Source organism: Vulpes lagopus, chromosome 7, assembly GCF_018345385.1.
Source record: "Vulpes lagopus strain Blue_001 chromosome 7, ASM1834538v1, whole genome shotgun sequence".
NCBI lineage: Eukaryota > Metazoa > Chordata > Mammalia > Carnivora > Canidae > Vulpes > Vulpes lagopus.
Window position 1 is genome coordinate 125,295,865 of NC_054830.1, and position 19,079 is coordinate 125,314,943.

A 19,079-nucleotide genomic window follows, 5' to 3' on the forward strand; every position below is an offset into this window, starting at 1 on the left:
CTCTTTCAGTGGGACAGAATGAAACTCCCCCCCACCCCCCCGTCCCTGTGCCTGCCCTCCTCATGTGGCATGCACTGTGTACTCCCACTAGAGCCCTTGCCATTGAATTGCTATGGAAACCTCCCTGTGGGGCCAGCTTCCTCCACTGCATTTGTGGACTTCTGCAAAGAAGCCCAATATCTTAACTTTTTGGTCTCCAACCTCCTCCTCCAACCCCCAGTCCCCCACACAAAATAGCCCAGTTTGTTTAACTGAACTGACTTTGATTATGTGAACCACTGTATCCGGGGTGGGCGGCGGGTGTGGGGGGGAGCCTCTGTGGTTCATCCGTCTTCATTATCTGAATTATCTGCTGTGTGTATATACTCTGCTACTCACGGAGAGCAGACTAGGTGCAAAAAAAAGCACACTATGGCAACCTCAGAGAGGGTCTCTACAAGTCACTACCTGGAAATGTTAACTACTTTTTAGAATAGCGGGAAGGGGGTTAAGCTTGAGGAATGGAGTTCAGGGCATACTTACAGCACATGTCTCCCTTGCTGTGTAAAGACGTGTGTCCATCAGCTATCCCCACGACACATACTTTGACTTTCTTTCTTTCTTTCTTTTTTTTTTTTTTTACATACTTTGACTTTCTAATAGTGGTAACATGTTTCTCTCCATCCTTCCACATCCTTCCTCATTCCTCTCACCAACATTAGGAGGCTTTCATGGAGCTGGCTTGTTTCATGCCATAGACTGATGTGTATGTGAGGCCAGACCAAGCCACTGTTAGCAGGGTCCAGTTTACTCTCCTGGACCAGCAGGCAGGGCCGGGGTGTGCACAGGATTGTTGTCAATGTTGCCCTGAGCTGACCTTACTAGACTGTCCCTTGACTCCTGAAACCATAGAACTATTTGTAGAAATGAATTTCCACTGTCATTGTTCAGAAATAAAGAAATGACCTTTGCGGAGAGACTCTTCAGTGTAATTGGCCTTTCATACCTGCCCAAATCAAAGAAAAACAAAAACAATAAAAATGAAACCCATCGGTTCTCTGACCCCCAGGTAATAAGAGATGGTTACAGTGAGTCTTGCTGGTATATGGACTGGCTCATGGCTTTATGAACGCCTTTGTTTTCTGCATTTGTGCAAAAGTTAGCTGCGTTCTCTCCTTTTGCACAGCAAATGCCTCAAGAGACTTCTAGCAGGGTTTGGGGACAGGTAGAGTGGTCTCTGGCACCTGTGCAAAGCACATAGTTCGCCACTTATTTTAAGCTCCGTCACTGTTTATGGGTTTTGTTTGTGCTTCTGGGGGGAAGCCAAGCTGCCCCCGGCTGAGGCTGAAATGCCCTGGCTGGAGCTTCTTTATGGAATGAGGAGTCGGCCGGGAGAAAAGCTAAGCATATTTTGTTTGGTGGCATTCTGCATTGTTCAACTTCCTCTTCTCAGCCTACGGTATATTTTCCCTCCTGCCAGATGCTTAGGGAAGCAGTTCGTTCAAAGAACTTGCCAGAAGGCATGAAAAAAAGCTCCTTCGCTTTGTTTCTTTTTAGGCCAGGTTGCTGTGCTGGCTCGTCGTCCTTAGAAAAATACGCAACCTCCAATGAGTTTCCTGATGATACCCTGAACTTCATCAAAACACACCCACTCATGGATGAGGCTGTGCCTTCTGTCATCAACAGGCCATGGTTCCTCAGGACGATGGTCAGGTGGGTGTCAAGCAAATCACGTCCTAAATGGATTTTTCCCCACTCCATCTCAATGCTCACAGAACCTATCAGTGGATCGTGATTTAAAATGGCACAAACATCTTCTGTTATCCTGGGCATTGAGTCAGCTATGAAATGCTGGCCAGTTGGGTGCCTGCCACAAAACCCCCATAACCACATTCCCAGTGAGAAGAGTTCTCATATTTTCAGGCTAATTGGACACATGCCAATAATTAGAGGTAACGAAGATAATCTCCTTCCGGGTTAGAGTCTTCTATAGAAAAGCAGTGAAGGAGAACCAATCGATGGATTTGGATACCTGTTTGGTTGGATATGGTTGCAGAAACATGCTCCAGATTCCATCCAAGCACACCCCTGGGTTGTTGGTTGTCAAACAAACCAGGGATGAATGCAACATTTGCATAAGTATGCTAGTGTGAAGGATTCATACTGTACCATTTGTAATCTGCTGGGACGGCCAGAAGAGAAGGGATAATTGATTAGAAACCTGTGATAGCACTAACTACTCCTTCTTGTATTTATTTAGAGCTTATTTCCAAACAATTCAACGGGATTTCCCAAGTACCCTCCTACTGCAGTAATCATCAAACAAAATGTTATTCAACTTTACCACCATTTTTAAGCGGTGACTTTATTGGAAGATCTTAAAGTACTATAATGGCTCTTACCCCTAAGATGGAAACTGTGGTATATAACTTGTAGGATGGTCCATGTTTTCTGGTTTCTGCCAAGGTGCTTGGCACAGACAAGGCATTCGTGGAGTGGTGAACAGCTGAGAGATACCCGAGAAAGATGATGCCCAATAGAACTTATCGTAGGCATATGACAAGACTGCTGCCCTTCGTCTGTGGCTCTAAGTGGACCTCGTTTGGCTTGCACATCCTCCTATTTATCAAGAGGCCATCAGCACTCCACCTTCCCATCCTTCGGTACTCTCAGCCCCTCTATATTCACTTGGAAAGCTTTCCAATCTGACATTTTTTTGACGAGGCTTTGCGCCTCAGAGGACGAGTACAGAAAACTGGTAGCTGATACTTTTCTTTTCAGTGTTAAGTGAAATATTAAATGAGTTCAGTTAGTATTTCTTCTCCTCTTCCTGGGAGACCTCAGCCTTTCCTTGCTGCTCATGGAAGAGATCATTGCTGAGTGGTTTCAGATGGTTATGGCTGTCTATTTGTTCTGTGACTTGGCCTCCACAAATACATACCTCCTTCCTCCCCTTGGAGCCATACTAATGCTCTGCATGTGGAAATGAAGGACCAGAACAGCTTGAGAACATTATCTATATGCATATATTTTTCTTGAAGTTATTACTAGAGAGCTATGTCACAGTGTTTGAAGTGGAAAAGGGGACCCTTTAATGACAGACCAACAAAGAGATAAAAACTGTGATCCTGTCATTTTAGATACCGCCTGACCAAAATCGCGGTGGACACTGCTGCTGGGCCATATCAGAATCACACTGTGGTTTTCCTGGGATCAGAGAAGGGAATCATCCTGAAGTTCTTGGCCAGGATAGGAAACAGTGGTTTCCTAAATGACAGCCTTTTCCTGGAGGAGATGAGCGTTTATAATCCAGAAAAGTACGTAGAATATTTGGCTGTTTCTTAGTAATTATTTGTTGTTATGATCCTTTTCATTCAGAGAAAATCTGATGACAGCAGACTTCAGTTTCAGGCATTTTTAGGTGACTTTTAACATTATTTGTAAAAAAATTTTAATATATAAAAGGCATTATGTTCTGCTCGACAATAATGTGTGTGCTTATATAGATACACACATGTGGGGGAGTGGAGGACACCTTAGAGGATGTCTCATCTTTAGTGAGATGAGATTAAGCTATCCTCTCATGGGGGATGCCTGGGTGGCTCAGTGGTTGCGCATCTGCCTTAGGTTCAGGTTATGATCCCGGGGTCAGGGGATTGAGTCCCACATCAGGCTCCCCACCAGGAACCTGCTCTCCCATTGCCTATGTCTCTGCCTTTCTCTATGTGTCTCTTATGAATAAATAAATAGAATCTTTTAAAAAAAGCTATGACCTCGTGGGCTGGAAGGCAGGGTGGGAGGAGGTGGCAGGAAAGTGAGAACGGACTCAAGAGAGACTATGAATGCTATTACCCTGCCTTATAAATTAGGTGCAGCTATGATGGAGTAGAGGACAAGAGGATTATGGGCATGCAACTGGACAAAGCAAGCAGCTCTCTGTATGTTGCATTCTCCACCTGCGTGATAAAGCTTCCCCTTGGCCGGTGTGAACGACACGGAAAGTGTAAAAAGTATGTATTTGGCCTCACTAAACATTAGGAAGTCCCCACTGCTTAGAAAGGAGTCCTGGGTAGCTCACTGTCATGTTCTTCCTGCAGAACCTGTATCGCCTCCAGAGACCCATACTGTGGGTGGGTAAAGGAAGCAGGTTCCTGTGCCCATCTGTCACCCAGCAGCAGGTAAGGAGCCTGAGGTGTGTAAGTGTAAAGTGGCCTTTGGCTGCTATGCATCCTAGACGTATTTAACTGTGCTCTCATACACCACTGCCACCGAGCCTTCTGCGCACAAACCTCATCAATGGAGCTGCCAGCCATTCTCCTTCCTTTTCCCATTTCATAGAACACCCCGACATCGCATGTGGCAGATTTCCAATTGATTAATCATCCATCCCCAGACTGATTAAAAACACAGAGCAAAGAAACACAGTGGGCTTCTAAGTATTCCCTGGAGAGAGGGACAAGAAGGTGCACGCCTTGATCACTACAGTGTAAGAACAGCCGAGAAAAGGGGGCAGTAGGGTACCAATTAGATTAGTGCTGTGGTTTGTCTGGCCATAGCAAAACTGGCTTCTCTAATTGACCATGTAGGGCTGAGGAGAGATGGCAGAGTATTTGTTAAGCACTGCATTTGTACTGCAAGTGTGGTGTATGCATCCAATAAACCATTCTCCGGCACTGAAGAACAGTTGACCCTATTACTCATTAGGGAGTCAATCAATTCTTGGCAGTTCTCCAGCAGATCATAGCTGATCAGATCAGTCTATCATGCCCATGATTTTGGTGCTAAAAATTGTTACCTCAGCTTTTAAATGCTGAGATGACATTAGTTAAAAAGTTCCTTTTCGTTTTTACTTCAGTGGATAGGAAATCCAGTGCACATCCTTGACAAGCTATGGCAACTCAAGGAAGGTGCCATATGGCAGCACAGTTCCGAGCCATTCCTTCAACATCCCCAGATCCAAGAGGGCAAAGAATCATCTTGGCATCTCTCTGAGCCTCCCCTCCTATTATAGAATAGCTAGACAGGCAGGAGGGCAAATCTGATGACCACCACATGCATAATTTGAGGGAAAGGTATTCCCACAGACACAGCTCATGACAACTCTAAAGTCTCACCTGGAAATCTGACTAATGCAAAGGGTTGACTCACTATATATTATTATATCAGCTTTACAAGTAGCAATGTTGACATACTAGTGTGAGAGCTTTGCATCTTTTCATGAGAACTCTTGAAGCGAAGGAGTGAGGATCACATATTGCATTGACGGAAGCTAAGAAATGACCTGTCTCCTTTCTATAGTCAAGGTGTGACCGAAGGTAATAAGATTGATTTTTAAAAATCATTTTTAAGTCAGGGTGCCTGTTCAGCTCAGTTGGTTAAGTGTCTGCCTTCAGCTCAGGTCATGATCTCAGGGCCCTGGGATCGAGCCCCACATCAGGTTCCAGGAATCTGCTTCTCCCTCTCCATCTGCACCCCCTACTTGTGATTTCTCTGTAATGCATAAATAAAATATTTAAAAAAATAACTTTTAAGTCAACATGTGAACTCCAGAATTGTTTTCTTAAGGATCCACATATATATTTCATTGCTCCAAACACGTGGCCCTCTCCTTGGAAAATTGCCTTCTGGGACTGATGGAGGGTGGCTTTTACTACCACTGAAAGCCTTTATCCTTTTTATATAAATTTGATTTTTAACAGAAACAACACTGGAAAACAAACGTGGTGAATTATTAGATCAAGGTGTAACTTTCCAGATAGTTTTCCTAAATGTTCCATAAAATAAAGTCTAAAGGCAATTGCAAAATAAAGTTTTAATGATCCTGTGAGAAGCAGCATGGAGCTCCCCCCAAAAAGGACAGTCCTCTGAATGATTCCAATGCGTTTATTTTAAAAATCAACGTAGGTATATTAAGATTGGTCTTGTTAAACAGCCTGTACAGCCCAATGGTAACTAAGTAGACTTGAAAGAAAAGTTAGCATGTAGAGCAGGAGGGCAGTGTGGCAGTCCCAGGGCCACAGAGTCTCAGGTGGTCTCAGCACAATGCACCACCATGTCCCAGCCCCTCGAGCATGCTACATGCCCACCAGCCATTTGTTCTTTGAACACTTTGTTATACAGGTTATTTCTAAGCAAAAAAACAAATCAACGTCTGGGAAGGCAGTTCTGGGAGTCAAAGGAAAAGTAGAGCGGAAGAGACTTTTTAAAAAAAACTATAGACTTCTATATCAACTTATAAAGAGTTAGGCTAACATCCAAACTTTTTAAATGTTTAAGAAATGCTCAAAGAATCCTTAAAAGAAAGATATAAATAATCCGCAAACTAATTAACTCCCTGAATAATATCGGAATTAACTGCTTAAACCATGGCTTCTCTTCGGAGAGGCACATAAGACTCATTTCTCTAAACTTACGAGAGAAATTTTCCAGCTGTTATCTACTTTTTCTTGCACCTGCCATTTAGTTTATCAAACTGTGTTCATTTCTGTAGTTAAACTTCAGACTCATTCTGGAGTAATGACTTGTGTTATTGAATTTGTTTCTTCCCCCTGCTTTTTTTTTTTTTTTTTAAGATTGACATTTGAACAGGACATAGAACGTGGCAATACAGATGGCCTGGGAGACTGTCATAGTAAGTAAAGCTTTGTATCCATGCTCATCTTTGTGCAAGGATCTTTTTATTGGATGGCCTAGAAACATTACCTCACATGTGGAATTAGGTGCAGCTGGCATTAAGACAGGCAGAAGTAACAGAAATCATCTTCTAAATATCAAATAAAGAAAACTGTGTTTGAAAGCCAGTGTCGTCAGTGCTGTTGCTATAAATGCTGGCACCTATTTCCTTGTTACAATGCCATGGAACCAATTCACTCTAGAGGATATTAATTATAGCAGAGCAGTACGTTAGATCAGCATTTCCATTAAAAAACTGGTTTTGTTGTTTTAAAAAAATGTGTTATTACACCATAATTTTTAGCCAAATAATAAGAAGATTGATTGCTGTACTCTAGCTTTTTAATTGAATGGGAGTGTTTTGTTCTTCTTGAACATATCGACTAATAAAAGTAATTATTTTTAATTAGATTTATGTCTATTACCATTTGCCATAGAAAAAGATTTCAGGAAGAACCCACTAAGTACAAGATGACTCAAAATAACCCTTTTTATAGAAATTAACCTATTATGCTTACTTCGGAGTTCATTTCAAAAGTTATTAAATGGTAACATTTTAGTTCTAACTTCATATAAAAGATCCTGGTCAGACATTTTTCCAGTTGTCCTATGATCTGATTAACATGGATATTCTCCTTAAAATGTTTATTAATGCCAATTTAGAGAATAATGCCATTCTTTTGGAAAATATGTAGTTTGAAGTGTTTTAAACATTACATATGATGAATTCCAGGAAGCTTAGACTCAAAAAGGCACGCAAAAAATAGCTCCTAAGGGACTGGAACAGCGTTACTCTGATATCTAATTCCATAATGAAAATCATGGATTCGGGAAGCCTGGGTGGCGCAGCGGTTTAGCGCCGCCTTCAGCCCAGGGCCTGATCCTGGAGACCCAGGATCGAGTCCCACGTCAGGCTCCCTGCATGGAGCCTGCTTCTCCCTCTGCCTGTGTCTCTGCCTCTCGCACACGCTCTGTGTCTCTCATGAATAAATAAATAAATAAATAAATCTATCTTAAAAAAAAAAAGAAAATCATGGATTAAACTCTCAATCTTTGCCATGAGTACTGAAATTTCTAAATCTAAGGTACCAATTTCCTACCTTACCTTTTTTTGGAGATCAAATATAATCAGATAAAGAGGGCAACAGGTAGCCTCATCTCCTAATTCTTCGCTTTCTTTTTTTGTTTGCAAATATTACATATTGGCAAAAGCTTATTAGGGCTTCAAACACAAAATGTATGAGTTAAGAAATCCACAGAGGAGACGGTGTCATCACCAAAAGACCTGTGTTCCTTGTGTGCAGTGAAACAGTTTGATGTTTGATCAGTGGATCTTAAATCATGTTAATCATGTTGGTGCCTTATGGCTCCATTTTCAGAGAAACAAGTTCTGGTTTGTGTGTGCAAACTTAATTAGCTGACTTCAATGAATAATATTCTTCCTATTTTAATGATTTGGAAGCCTGGGCATCTGTAGAAAATAAGGGTGTCAATTGGGACCGAGTAACTAAACACATGAAAAATGTGAAAATGGTTGTTCCTGTCTCTATCACATGTCCATGACACCAGTGGCTTCACACTACATGTGTTTTTGGGTAAAGGAACATAGGAAATCCTCCGTATCTAACACAGGCCCCAAGCCAGTGAATTACTCTTCAATCTCAGGGGTCAAGTCTTTGTGCTTTCATGTGTTACCTAACTTTGAACTCCACCCCTGGTGAAGCACTAAGGGCCTGGCTTAGGGCAGGAGGGTACAACTGACCCTCTGTTGCCTTTCCTAGTGGCTTTTCTGCTCTCTGTGCTCCCACTGGAGCATGACCTATTTCTGTTAGACATACCTATTCACATAAAAGCATTCAGAGGATTTAGAGAGTTGGTGCACAGTGACTTTTGCACAGGATTTTAAGGGAAAGTGAGGAAATCGGCAAGTGTCTGTGTCAAGAGACTGAGGAGCAAGCTGAATGAACCAGTGATCTGACCCAGACACACCGCACACACACATACACATACACACATGTGTGTATGTGTGTGTGCGTTGCCTAAATTTGTGTGTGATTGTTTTTATTTTGGTTTTTAATTTCCTAACTAAAACTTCTGCTGAGTTCAGAACACTGTGATACCGGACCGTTCCCCACAGGATGGTTGAGAGGATGAAGTAAAAGAGAATGTAAAGAAAAGTGTTTTGTAAGTGTGGTCCAGGTGTCACTTATTTTACCCATATATACTTCCCTCTAGAGAGTAAAGCCTAAATTCCCAGAATCACATATAATTGCAGTTCCCATCCCTTCTACTACCTCTTGCCTTTTCTCTGAATCTTGGCAACAAAAACAGTGACTTTGAGGAAACTTCACTCAGGGAAGAGATAGGAAGGTGTGAAATCAGACCCAATATAAAGCGTCTTGTGTTACAAGCAGAAATTAAAAAGCACTTACTTAGTACCGGGGATCATATGTTAGCATAATTCTGTATTAGCTCATTCCTACTTATTATGTAAGTCACACTAAGCAGAGTATTCAACATTAAGTAACCTTCTCCTCCCTTTTGTCTTCCAGATTCCTTCGTGGCTCTGAATGGTAAGGAAGAAATTACTCATAATTTAAAATCGATGGAAATCTATGTGGGAAACCCTGTTTCACTAATCCTCTTGAGTATTTTCAAACCTTAGGTTTCTTTTTTAATTAATTTTTTTATCCTCATTATTTTTTTTATAGACATTTCAACTCCTCTTCCAGATCATGAAATGTCTTACAACACAGTATATGGTCAGTTTGCGGATTTTTTTTCTTTTTTTTTTTTTTTTGGTAATTTCAAGCCACTCATCCTGTGGTAGTTTATAGTTTTCATCCCTAAACATCATGGACCAGATTCCTTGTTACTTCAGGGTACCAATTCACTAAAATTATTTATCAGTTTCATGATGCTTCAAAAATTACTGCCTGTGAGAAATAATTGACATATGAGGCTGGTTCCTACATTTTTAATCCACATAACATGAAATTCGCCAACCTTAGGGAATTTAGTGAATATATTTAATGAGTTCTTGAGGGAGAAGAAATCGCTCTTGGACATAAGTATATCCAAGATAAAAGAATAGTGCTTAGAAGTAGTAGACCATAGCTCTTAACTGATACAGTACCATTCCCTAAAACACTGACTTTCAGGGCAATGCCGTCTGCAGGGGAAAAAAATCTATACAGCATGCAGATACCAGTTCTCTTGAGGCAAACCCTTCCAACATCACATGAAAATTGGCCATCGAAATTTAAGTTCACAAAGAGTATGAATATTTAGACATATTTGCAGTGAGAGTTCTTCAGAATGTATACAAGGAAGTGTGACGCAGTGGAGATGATGTGCAAACAGGATTTATCCCATTGTTCCTGCCCTGAAATACAGGCACTACATTAAACAAAGCCATAAAGTCCATAAACAGAATATTCTGAGCCCTTGATAAGAAAAGTTGAAATGTAGTTGATTTCAAGTGTTCCACTGCTGTTTCTCAGAGTTTCCCTAAATGTTTATAGGGTAAACTATTCATGTGTTATTTTTTAAATATGAAAAACACGTGTGATGGCAGATTTAAGTTTTGTATTGGAATGAGGACTAAGAGTTTCACTGATGCACAAATATTTTATAGCTTTTGTGTTATAAAAATATGTAACAGTGACAATTCCAGTAAGTCTTTAAATGTAGACAAAGGAAGAGAAAAAAGGAAAGAAAAGTAAGCAAGGCAGGTTTAGGATTCAAAGAAGTAGTTCCAGGTGGCTGCAAATGTGTTTACTAGCTCTACGGAAACGCTTGCTAGGGAGCAATCTAATGTCTAATTTGTAGAAATAAAAAGCCTCTTTGGAAGTCCCAAAAACTATGCGGGCCTGAGTGAGCTGAGCGGATGTAGGAAACAACTTCTGGCTTCTCCCGACTGTGCCCCTGGTGAAGGGCGGCGATGTAGAGCAGATGAGCCCCCGGAATTCATCCACTTTTAGTCTCATCGATGACGCAAGGCAGATGTCATCTAGCTTAGCTCACCCTTCAGAAGGAGAATCCACTTAGCATCTGCTCTCCTCCACTATCATACTTTGCAATCATTTCCTATAATTGAATAATCTTTACCAGAGACTGAGGAATTCATATCTTAAATCTAATTGAACCTCCCCAGCATTCATCAACTGGACTAAGACCAATTTTAACTCCCAGGTAACTTCTCATATGGAAAGAATAATTAAGCGATGGGATGCTTTTTATGAACACAAATCACCTTCCAATCTGTGGATCTCTCCTATTTCCTTTACAAAGGGAAAGGAAATTATTCATTCCTCCATATTAACATTTTAAGGGATAATGCCTGTTTGCCTTCAGCTCTTGATCAGTGGCTTCTGGGATGAAACTGAAGAGGAGTGAAAATTGTCCTTTCAACTAATGATCCTGTCTGTTTTAGGCTAAGTTTGTCCAGTATGAGGTGCTTAGATGATTGATCACCAAAATAAGAAATGGTCCAGACACTACTTACAAAAACATAGGAGACTTTCTTTTCACAAACTAGTCCAAGAGATGCTTATTTTGGAGTTAAAAAACCTAGAATAGACTTATTTCACTCAGCAGATATGTGTTGAGTGTCTACTATGATGCGGGGATTTGGACTACGCACATTGTATTTCTACCATCAAAGGAAAGACCAGATTGAGCATGGATATAGACTAGGAAGCCAACCACAAAGTCAAAAACACACCCACTGCTCCTAGCTGTGTCCTTTGCATGTCCTCCTAAAATGTTCAGTGGCTGAGTGCAAGCTCATAGAGAAAGCCTTAAAACTTGAACTGCCTAACTCAGAAAAAGGAATCATTAAAATAAACCATACACTCTCTCTTCTTGGTGAAAATTCTATACCGCAGTAGTTACATCCCAAGAACCCCTTTTTAGTGAATTGGACCCTGTTTCCTCTTTCCCTCCCTCTCTCTCTGTCTCGTATTGATTTAGTGTTTCTTGTTTTATGTCTAATTGGCTACAATCACTATTAATAGGTAATAGTGGGTTGAAGGGTCTCTAACCTCTGGAATCACAGACTTGTAGATATAGAGAAACGATATGATGCATATTAAAGTTAACTTCTAAAATCTATTTCTTTGCATATTATAAGAATAGTACATCAGAAGCACCTGGCTGGCTCAGTCAGTACATTGTACGACTCTCAATATCAGGGTCATGAGTTCCAGCCCGACATTAGATGGAAAGATTGATTACTTAAAAAAAAAAAAAAAGAATACATCATAAGCTCCAGTGATTAAAACATGACCTTTCATAAGTCATTGACAGACAAAATCATAGGCTCAGAATCTACTGACCTATAATACCATATCCACAAATAAATGCCTATTTTTGCATCATTGCTTTGGTTAGAAGTGATTTGAAGAAGAGAAATGATTTCCTTGTAACATATTTTAAGGTTGGAGAAATAGTAATAATAATATACCTCTTTGAATTCAAACTAAGGACTACTACTTTATGGTGCTCTTACAAAGCGGTTCTAAAATTTTTGAGAATCAAGTATTGCTTTCTCTGTCTGATTCACCAGTGACACGTGTTGCCTATCCTCAAGCATAAGTTTAAAAGAATACAAACCTCATGCTGCTCAATTTTTTTCTTTAATTTTGAGTACATCAGATGCATGGTTTCTCTAGATTTACATATAGAAAAAGGGGATGTGGTGGGTATTAGACTAACATTTCAGCAATAGGAAGGAGCTGATTTCTCACATTTGTGTAAAGCATTTTCCTACCTAACTACCATCTGGTCCACATTAATTTCCTCTCATAGCCATAGCTTTCCATTACCAATGAGTTTTCCATGTATTTGCAGCATATGGTCCAGGAAATCTTTTGACGGAGAATGTGCCCCTTAGGCATATATTTCCCCTAGATTATCGTATTAAGAAATGTTCTCCCTAAACCATACTTAGAGCATTACCATAAAATTGCCCCTTGAACACACTTAAATTGAAAGTACTCAAAATGCATATCAATTCAGGTAAAAGAAATTCTTGCTACTTGGAGAAAAGAGTTTTGTTTTGTTTTTTCATTCTCCCCTTTCTAACTCCCTACAAAACAATTTCTAATAGTTTGCTTATGCTGGGTGCTGAATTCTCTGTTAGGCTGACCATATATTGCCTAAGAGCAGTGTAGACTTCAGGAGTAGAAAACAGGGGCTATGATTTAGACCTCGATATAAGCAAAAAAGAAGTCAAAAAATTCTGCATTTCCAAGTCCCGCTTAATTTCCCTACTCCTGTTCTCTTATCAGTATTATAAGATGAGCTGTGAAACCCAGAAATGAAAGAACAGAAAGTCTAGAATGCAAACATTCTTTAGTTTTAAATGAACATGTTCTTAACAATTGGATATAAACCCAACTATGTGCAACAAAGCCAATGTTTGAAGCTGCGTGGAGACCAAACAAACTCTATATAGAAAGAGATTTCTTAAATGTTACCAAAGTTCTGTGGTGGCATTTATGAGTGATGCTTCCACAGAAATCATTATAATTTAAGTGAGCCACTTGGCTCGTTTGCTTTTTCCCATTGTCTTCTTTACATATGTTATCTGTTATGGGCAGTACTGAAGTCTCCTGGAAACCCAACTTCTTATAGTAACTGTGATAAAGAAGAATGCAGTGCATTGTTCATCATAATCTTTCTGGTCACCAGTATTTTATTTATCACATACATGGTGATCACAGCCCAAGGTTTGAGCCACTTGTGAATCTGTCCTACTTTCTACCAGAGGCGCTGATCACATATTCACAGTAGTTGCCTTGATGTCTTTTCAAACATTGTCCAAGAGGTGGCTATAGGTAAGATGGTTTAATAGGCCAAAGATTCTACTTGGAAATCATGGAGAAGTTAAATTTTATTTCTACCAGAGAAAACAGGTAGTGGGGCTTCTTTAACTCACTGTGACAGTTTGCCTCAAAGCACCTGGTGTGACCTGTACTTAACCCTCTGGAATGATGGAAGGAAAGCTCGGGAATGTGTTCTCAGGAAGTATTCGGAGTTTCTACTGTAACTCCCAGCCTGGCCATTCTTTCCTTGTGGTAGGCTGTAGGCCCCTCTGGGTCTCAAAAAGCTATCCCTTTCTAACCTGAATCACATCAGTCTGCGTGGCCTCAAGAACAAACTCTCCCAAGAATGAGTCACGAAACCATGAAACTGACTTTGCAGAAGGCACAGCCATGGCAACAAGGGGCAGTTGAGGCTGTCATTCCAGGGAAGCGGTGCTGTGAGTAGCTCCCTTTAGAAAGCAGTCACTTCTTCTAGAAATGGTCAACCTGTGAAGTTGAGTTGAAGCTGAAAACTAGACACCCCGTCCTTGAGAAAGGCTCCAGGAGAAGGGCTCAGGACAGCTGAGCTGTTGCTAACAGGCAAGAAGCTCATCCACTACCATAAACCAGCCCCATCAGTCACAAAGGGTGTCCTCCAGAATGGACACATCTTGCCTTTAGTGGTGCTAGGGGAATGCCAAAGAAGGACACTACTATTTCTTGAGCATGTGCTGTGTGTCATACACTGCTGAGTACTTTTCACCATTATGTCACTCTATCCTCTCCACACGGGGAGGTAAGTGACATCACCCCCATTTTGTGCGCAAGGAAATACAAGGCCCAGAGAGATTAAGTGAATCTCCCAGGCTCACCCAGCAAGCAGCAGAGATACGACCTGGCCCTTCACCCTCTACCTGCAGGCGCAGGGAGTCTTCTGCTGAGCCTCAATACCCAAGCTTGTTATTTCTAGGGCAGTCTCCTTTCAGTCTTACAGCCAGCTTGGGTGTCCACCTCCTGGCCTCCGAGCAAAGGGAATGTGGGGGTCTCCAGCGATGTTTTCCCTAACTGTATTTGTGATGAAAACAGGGCACTCCAGTTCCCTTTTGCCCAGCACCACCACGTCAGATGCGGCGGCTCAAGAGGGGTATGAGTCTAGGGCAGGAATGCTGGACTGGAAGGATCTGCTCGATTCACCTGACAGCACAGACTCTTTGGGGGCGGTGTCTTCCCGTAATCACCAAGACAAGAAGGGTAAGGCCTTGGAAATGCCTCTTCCTCTGGGGGGAGAGGGAGGGAAAAGTGAGGAGGACTGTGTAACTGCTTCCAGCTGAATCGTAGCAGTGTTTAAGGATCCTCCAACACACCCTGATTGAAAGCTTCTCAGAAAAGACTGCCATCCAATCCTCTGTGCGAGGCTTGATCCAAAATTATTCCCCGATCAAGGAGAAACCACACAAAACAAATAACACATCTCTGAGCCTCCTCCATCCAAAAGAGGTGCGGCTTGGCCCAAAGCAGATCCCTCTCCACTCGTCTGAGCTCACTCTGTGAATCTGGGTCCTCTCTTCCCATTCCACAGCGGGGTGGAATGCAGTGCGCTTGGCATGCACACGTAACCCATGGGAAGGCCCGTTTAATGAGTGAATGGAGCAATCGCAGGGCAGAGTCTTTTCTGGCTGGTGGCGTCCCTCACTCACGCATGGTGCTGAATTTGAATAGAGCCGTGGTCCTGCGATGTACTGTAACTGCCCTTTGAGGACAACAGCTAAAACAAAAAATATGTTATTTAATCAAGCAGAATTGCTATGCATTTAAAACGGAAAGGAAGCTGCACTCAATGAAAGGGACTCTACTGTGAACTGTCCTAAATTCTCCCCTGCTTTCTTTGCTCAACTAGAGACAGGAAATGTCCTCTCTTTTCTCGCCAGTAGCTGCTTCTGGTAACACATCCTACTTTAGTTGCAGCTGCGACCGAAGAGGCCTTTACTTGTCCAGAAAACAGTCTTGTAAATCAGAGACTGAAAAGCCCAGTTATGTTGAGAGCTGTTTCCCCTCATTCAGAATTGTTTACTTCTATATGTTTTCAAGGGTTTCATCCAAGCAGGGGTGTGAGTCTCGAGGGCAGACCAGCCACAGTGACCCTTGGGGGCCAGTCTCTGGTCGTGGCCCCCACACGCCTCACCCCCCACTCAGGGTTTTCTATATACGTATTTCCATCTTTACTTTGAGAGAATGTTTGCCAGGCAGACGCATGGGCCAGATCTTCACCCTTTTTTGGTGACTCCCCTCCGGAGAGCACCGTACACTCTGCTGCTCTGTGCGCCAAGCCACAATGCGAAGTGTCACCCTTGCAACTTGTCCTTGAGCATGTCCCCTCAAAAATCAATTTGATTTTCCCTCGTGACTTCTCATTCATATTCCCCACCCTGAATCTTAAGAAGAGTGGCTTTTGTCTCCGCAGCCTCCTGAAGGTGGAGGCACTCCCATTCTTTCCATTCCGAGAAAGCACCAGGCTCATCGGTGTTGGGACTCTCAGGGCAGGCCACAAGCCCTGCCACGCATGTGCCATTATTTGTTATGTGTGGCTCCAGACCTCAGATGGGTTGTCTTGGCCGAGTTCTCAAGAAGAGATGGCTCCGTAAAATCACTCTGTGTTTGCCCACCGTAACCTTCTGAAAAACCAAACAGCTTTTCCAGTAAAGCATTAGCTATGTCAACCAAATCTCTAGCTGTTGGTTACAATCATTTTCTCTTCACTTCACGGAGACGGGTGGCATGAATCTTTTCCAACCGTTAACTCCCCCAAGGGATGGAGGTTATCAAAGAGTCCAATTAACACTTTGACAGATCATTTGAAAATTCAGCATCGTTCATCCTCTTGGGTCTTATTATGAATATTGACAAAGCTGGAAGCAGTCTACAAATTGTCAAACAATGGTGGCAGAGGTGATTGCATGGGTGTTTAACATGATCACTGTTCTTGTGCTATTAACTCCTTGCCTTGCCCTGTCAAATTCGAGTTTGGTTTTTGGCAATTGATTGTGTATTTGATGGGGCAATGACAATGGGTTGTTACGCCGACAATTTTTCAAAAAAAAAAAAAAATGTAGCTTGATGTTCCTTTTACCATGATTTTTATGATTTTAATTTCCATTTTGCTTTGAATTGTTTTTCTGTTTACTGTTCATGATTTATTTTCAACTTCTGTTCTGTTTTGCTAAGCACTGTGTGGTATGACTTGGTGATGGCGTTATTCTGTTGGAAAAGTCTTGTTTCTTTTCTGACTCATTACGATGTCCCCTAACTTAGCCCAATCTGTGATCTCCTCGCTTCTTTTCATTTCCTGATGTGGGTGCCTTAATGATGTCACATCCGTGCGTACAGCATCTCCCGGGATGTGAGAGTTTTGTGGGTTTTGCAAGGGCCTCTGGCGGGTGCTCTTTTCACTGGGTCGATTGTCTCATGGGAATGTGACATTTGTGTGCCCCGGCTTTAGGAGCTAAATATACTCTGGAATTGTTTCTAAAATATCACACATTTCCCCACTAAGCAGAAAATGTGTCCCGCTCACCAGCTAGCTGAGGAGGAGTCAAGTGCCCCATGCCTTTTTTAATTTTGGCTGCTGAATAAAAGGCCAGTGAGCCAAGGAGCCCACAGCTCTGCCCTGCAGATTGGCAGGACACCACTGGGCTGACCCTACTTTTTTCCCACCACAGCCTCCAAACAGCCCTGCATTTCCAGAGTATGTTTGCTTGCCTTTTTCTTTCTTTTCCTCGCTGTGTCTTTCGTCTTTATTTAATCCTGTGCGTCCCTCATATTCTGTCAAAGCACCAATCCTCACCTTGCAATCTAACCCCCTTCTGCTACCATTGTTCTCAGCCTCCCCCTTGCAAAATAATAGACCCAAGCCCTCTGCCCTTCTGTGGAATGTTCCAAGGCTCTTTCCTTCTACACTGTGAGTAGCATTCGGACGCTGTGTGTACATATACAGTCATACTAACAAAGCCGGAGAAGGGGCCTGTAAGGCTCACAGAAGCATTATCACCGAAAATGAAGCAATTTTCTCTCTCAGTAACTGGCCTTGCCCTTCATTACCCTACTGGCCTTGTCTAATGTCTCTTGTCCTTGCTGCTTTTCTTTAAAATTGCCTGATATCTTTCAAGCCCTAGATTCATTAGTAAAAACACAGCCAACCGCTCTGTTTTATCTCTGGGTCCCTAGATGTCTGGAGCCTCCAGAGCCAGCCCTTTAATCACCAAGTTGATAAATTGGATGCAGCCCTGGCTACTTCTTTCTTGGTTTTGCCACATTTAAAAATATATATTATTTATTCATCCTATAACTATTGAGGTGGTAATGAGTACTTACAAAGAGGCTCTAATTACATATGAATAAGAAAGAAAATCCACTTTATTTTTAGATCTGGCTTGTCTCCCCCCACCTCCCTTCCCACAGCAAAAGAAATAAGAGCTTTCTTTTTTAGCTTAAGCAATACTGAAAATTAATAGCCACTCCTGTGCCTCTTGTTTCTGACCAAAAGTAATAATACCATAAAACCTGATTTCCAAGAAGACTGCAAGATATGTGAGGAAATTAGCCATGTACTGATCTGCCAAGAGAGCTGTGTAGCATAAATATAAAATGTAAATGCTGACCGCTGCTGTTAGGACACAAGAATAAATCAGAACACAAGAAAATCCCCTACTTCAGACTTTATAGAGTCCTTGCGAGCTGTCAGAAAACAGATAAAATAGTCAATAGATACAAAGATGTTCTCATTTGATTGGAAATGCCAGCGTTGTAGTATGCTTATATATTTTGGGAAATCTTTAAAGTAAGATATTATCAATTACATCTAGTCAAGTGGATATACTCATTACAGACAAGAAAAAGATGTAGAAACAGAATTTAAATTAGAGATCAAATGAATAATTTAAACTAAAACATACAGTAAATGTTGAATATATTTTAATCAATGTACAAGCTATTTGTGTAAGCAATTTTTACTTTGGGAAATAATATTGCAGTAAGATTCATAAGGCCTGTAAAGTATGGTGATGAGTATGTTCTCTGTACTTCATAACAATCCTGAACAGAAGTTTCCAGATGATAGAGTTAATCACTGATTCCTCTAACACTATGCAGCTTACAACAGTAGGGCCTCCCTGTAGGACAGGTGGTTCCTTACGTGACAGGATTTAGACAGCAAGGGATATCACGGCCTTCAAGAATACTGAACCCTGTGCTGCAAGGTCATGTCTTTTTCATTTCTCTTCCAGTCTTCTTGGTTATGTCGAGGGGCAAGTCTCAGTTTGGTGCTTTATGATTAAGAACTCCCTTCACTTGCTATTATCCCACTCTGACAAGAAGAGACAGGCTTCAGACTGGGGGCTTTGCCATATAGCTGGAACTAGGTGGACATTGATGCTGTTTGCTTTCAGTTATTCTTTTATGGTTACCTTTTTCCCCCATTGATGATAATGACATAAGGTTTCTACTTGAAATGCATTTTAAAGGTAACTTAAATAAAATACTAAGTAAATGCAAATGCAGGAAGTATTACAAGGGTATAAAATTATTAGGTAAGATGCCTTGGTATCACTAAAACTGTGGTATTGG

The 19,079-nt window shown here is 41.6% G+C and overlaps 1 protein-coding gene across 6 annotated transcripts in view; it reads left to right on the forward strand.

Annotated features, from left to right (window-relative positions):
- Positions 1–19,079, forward strand: part of SEMA6A (semaphorin 6A) — a 125,601-nt gene that overhangs the window by 89,076 nt on the left and 17,446 nt on the right. For 4 of the 6 annotated variants that reach the window (XM_041761430.1, XM_041761433.1, XM_041761431.1 and 1 more), the window contains 8 exons: positions 1,537–1,692; positions 3,120–3,296; positions 3,849–3,989; positions 4,077–4,157; positions 6,552–6,610; positions 9,204–9,224; positions 9,363–9,413; positions 14,547–14,711. In XM_041761430.1, coding sequence (XP_041617364.1) covers positions 1,537–1,692; positions 3,120–3,296; positions 3,849–3,989; positions 4,077–4,157; positions 6,552–6,610; positions 9,204–9,224; positions 9,363–9,413; positions 14,547–14,711 — 851 coding nt within the window. The remainder of the gene's footprint in view (positions 1–1,536; positions 1,693–3,119; positions 3,297–3,848; positions 3,990–4,076; positions 4,158–6,551; positions 6,611–9,203; positions 9,225–9,362; positions 9,414–14,546; positions 14,712–19,079) is intronic. The other 2 variants (XM_041761435.1, XM_041761436.1) reach the window with 2 other exon arrangements.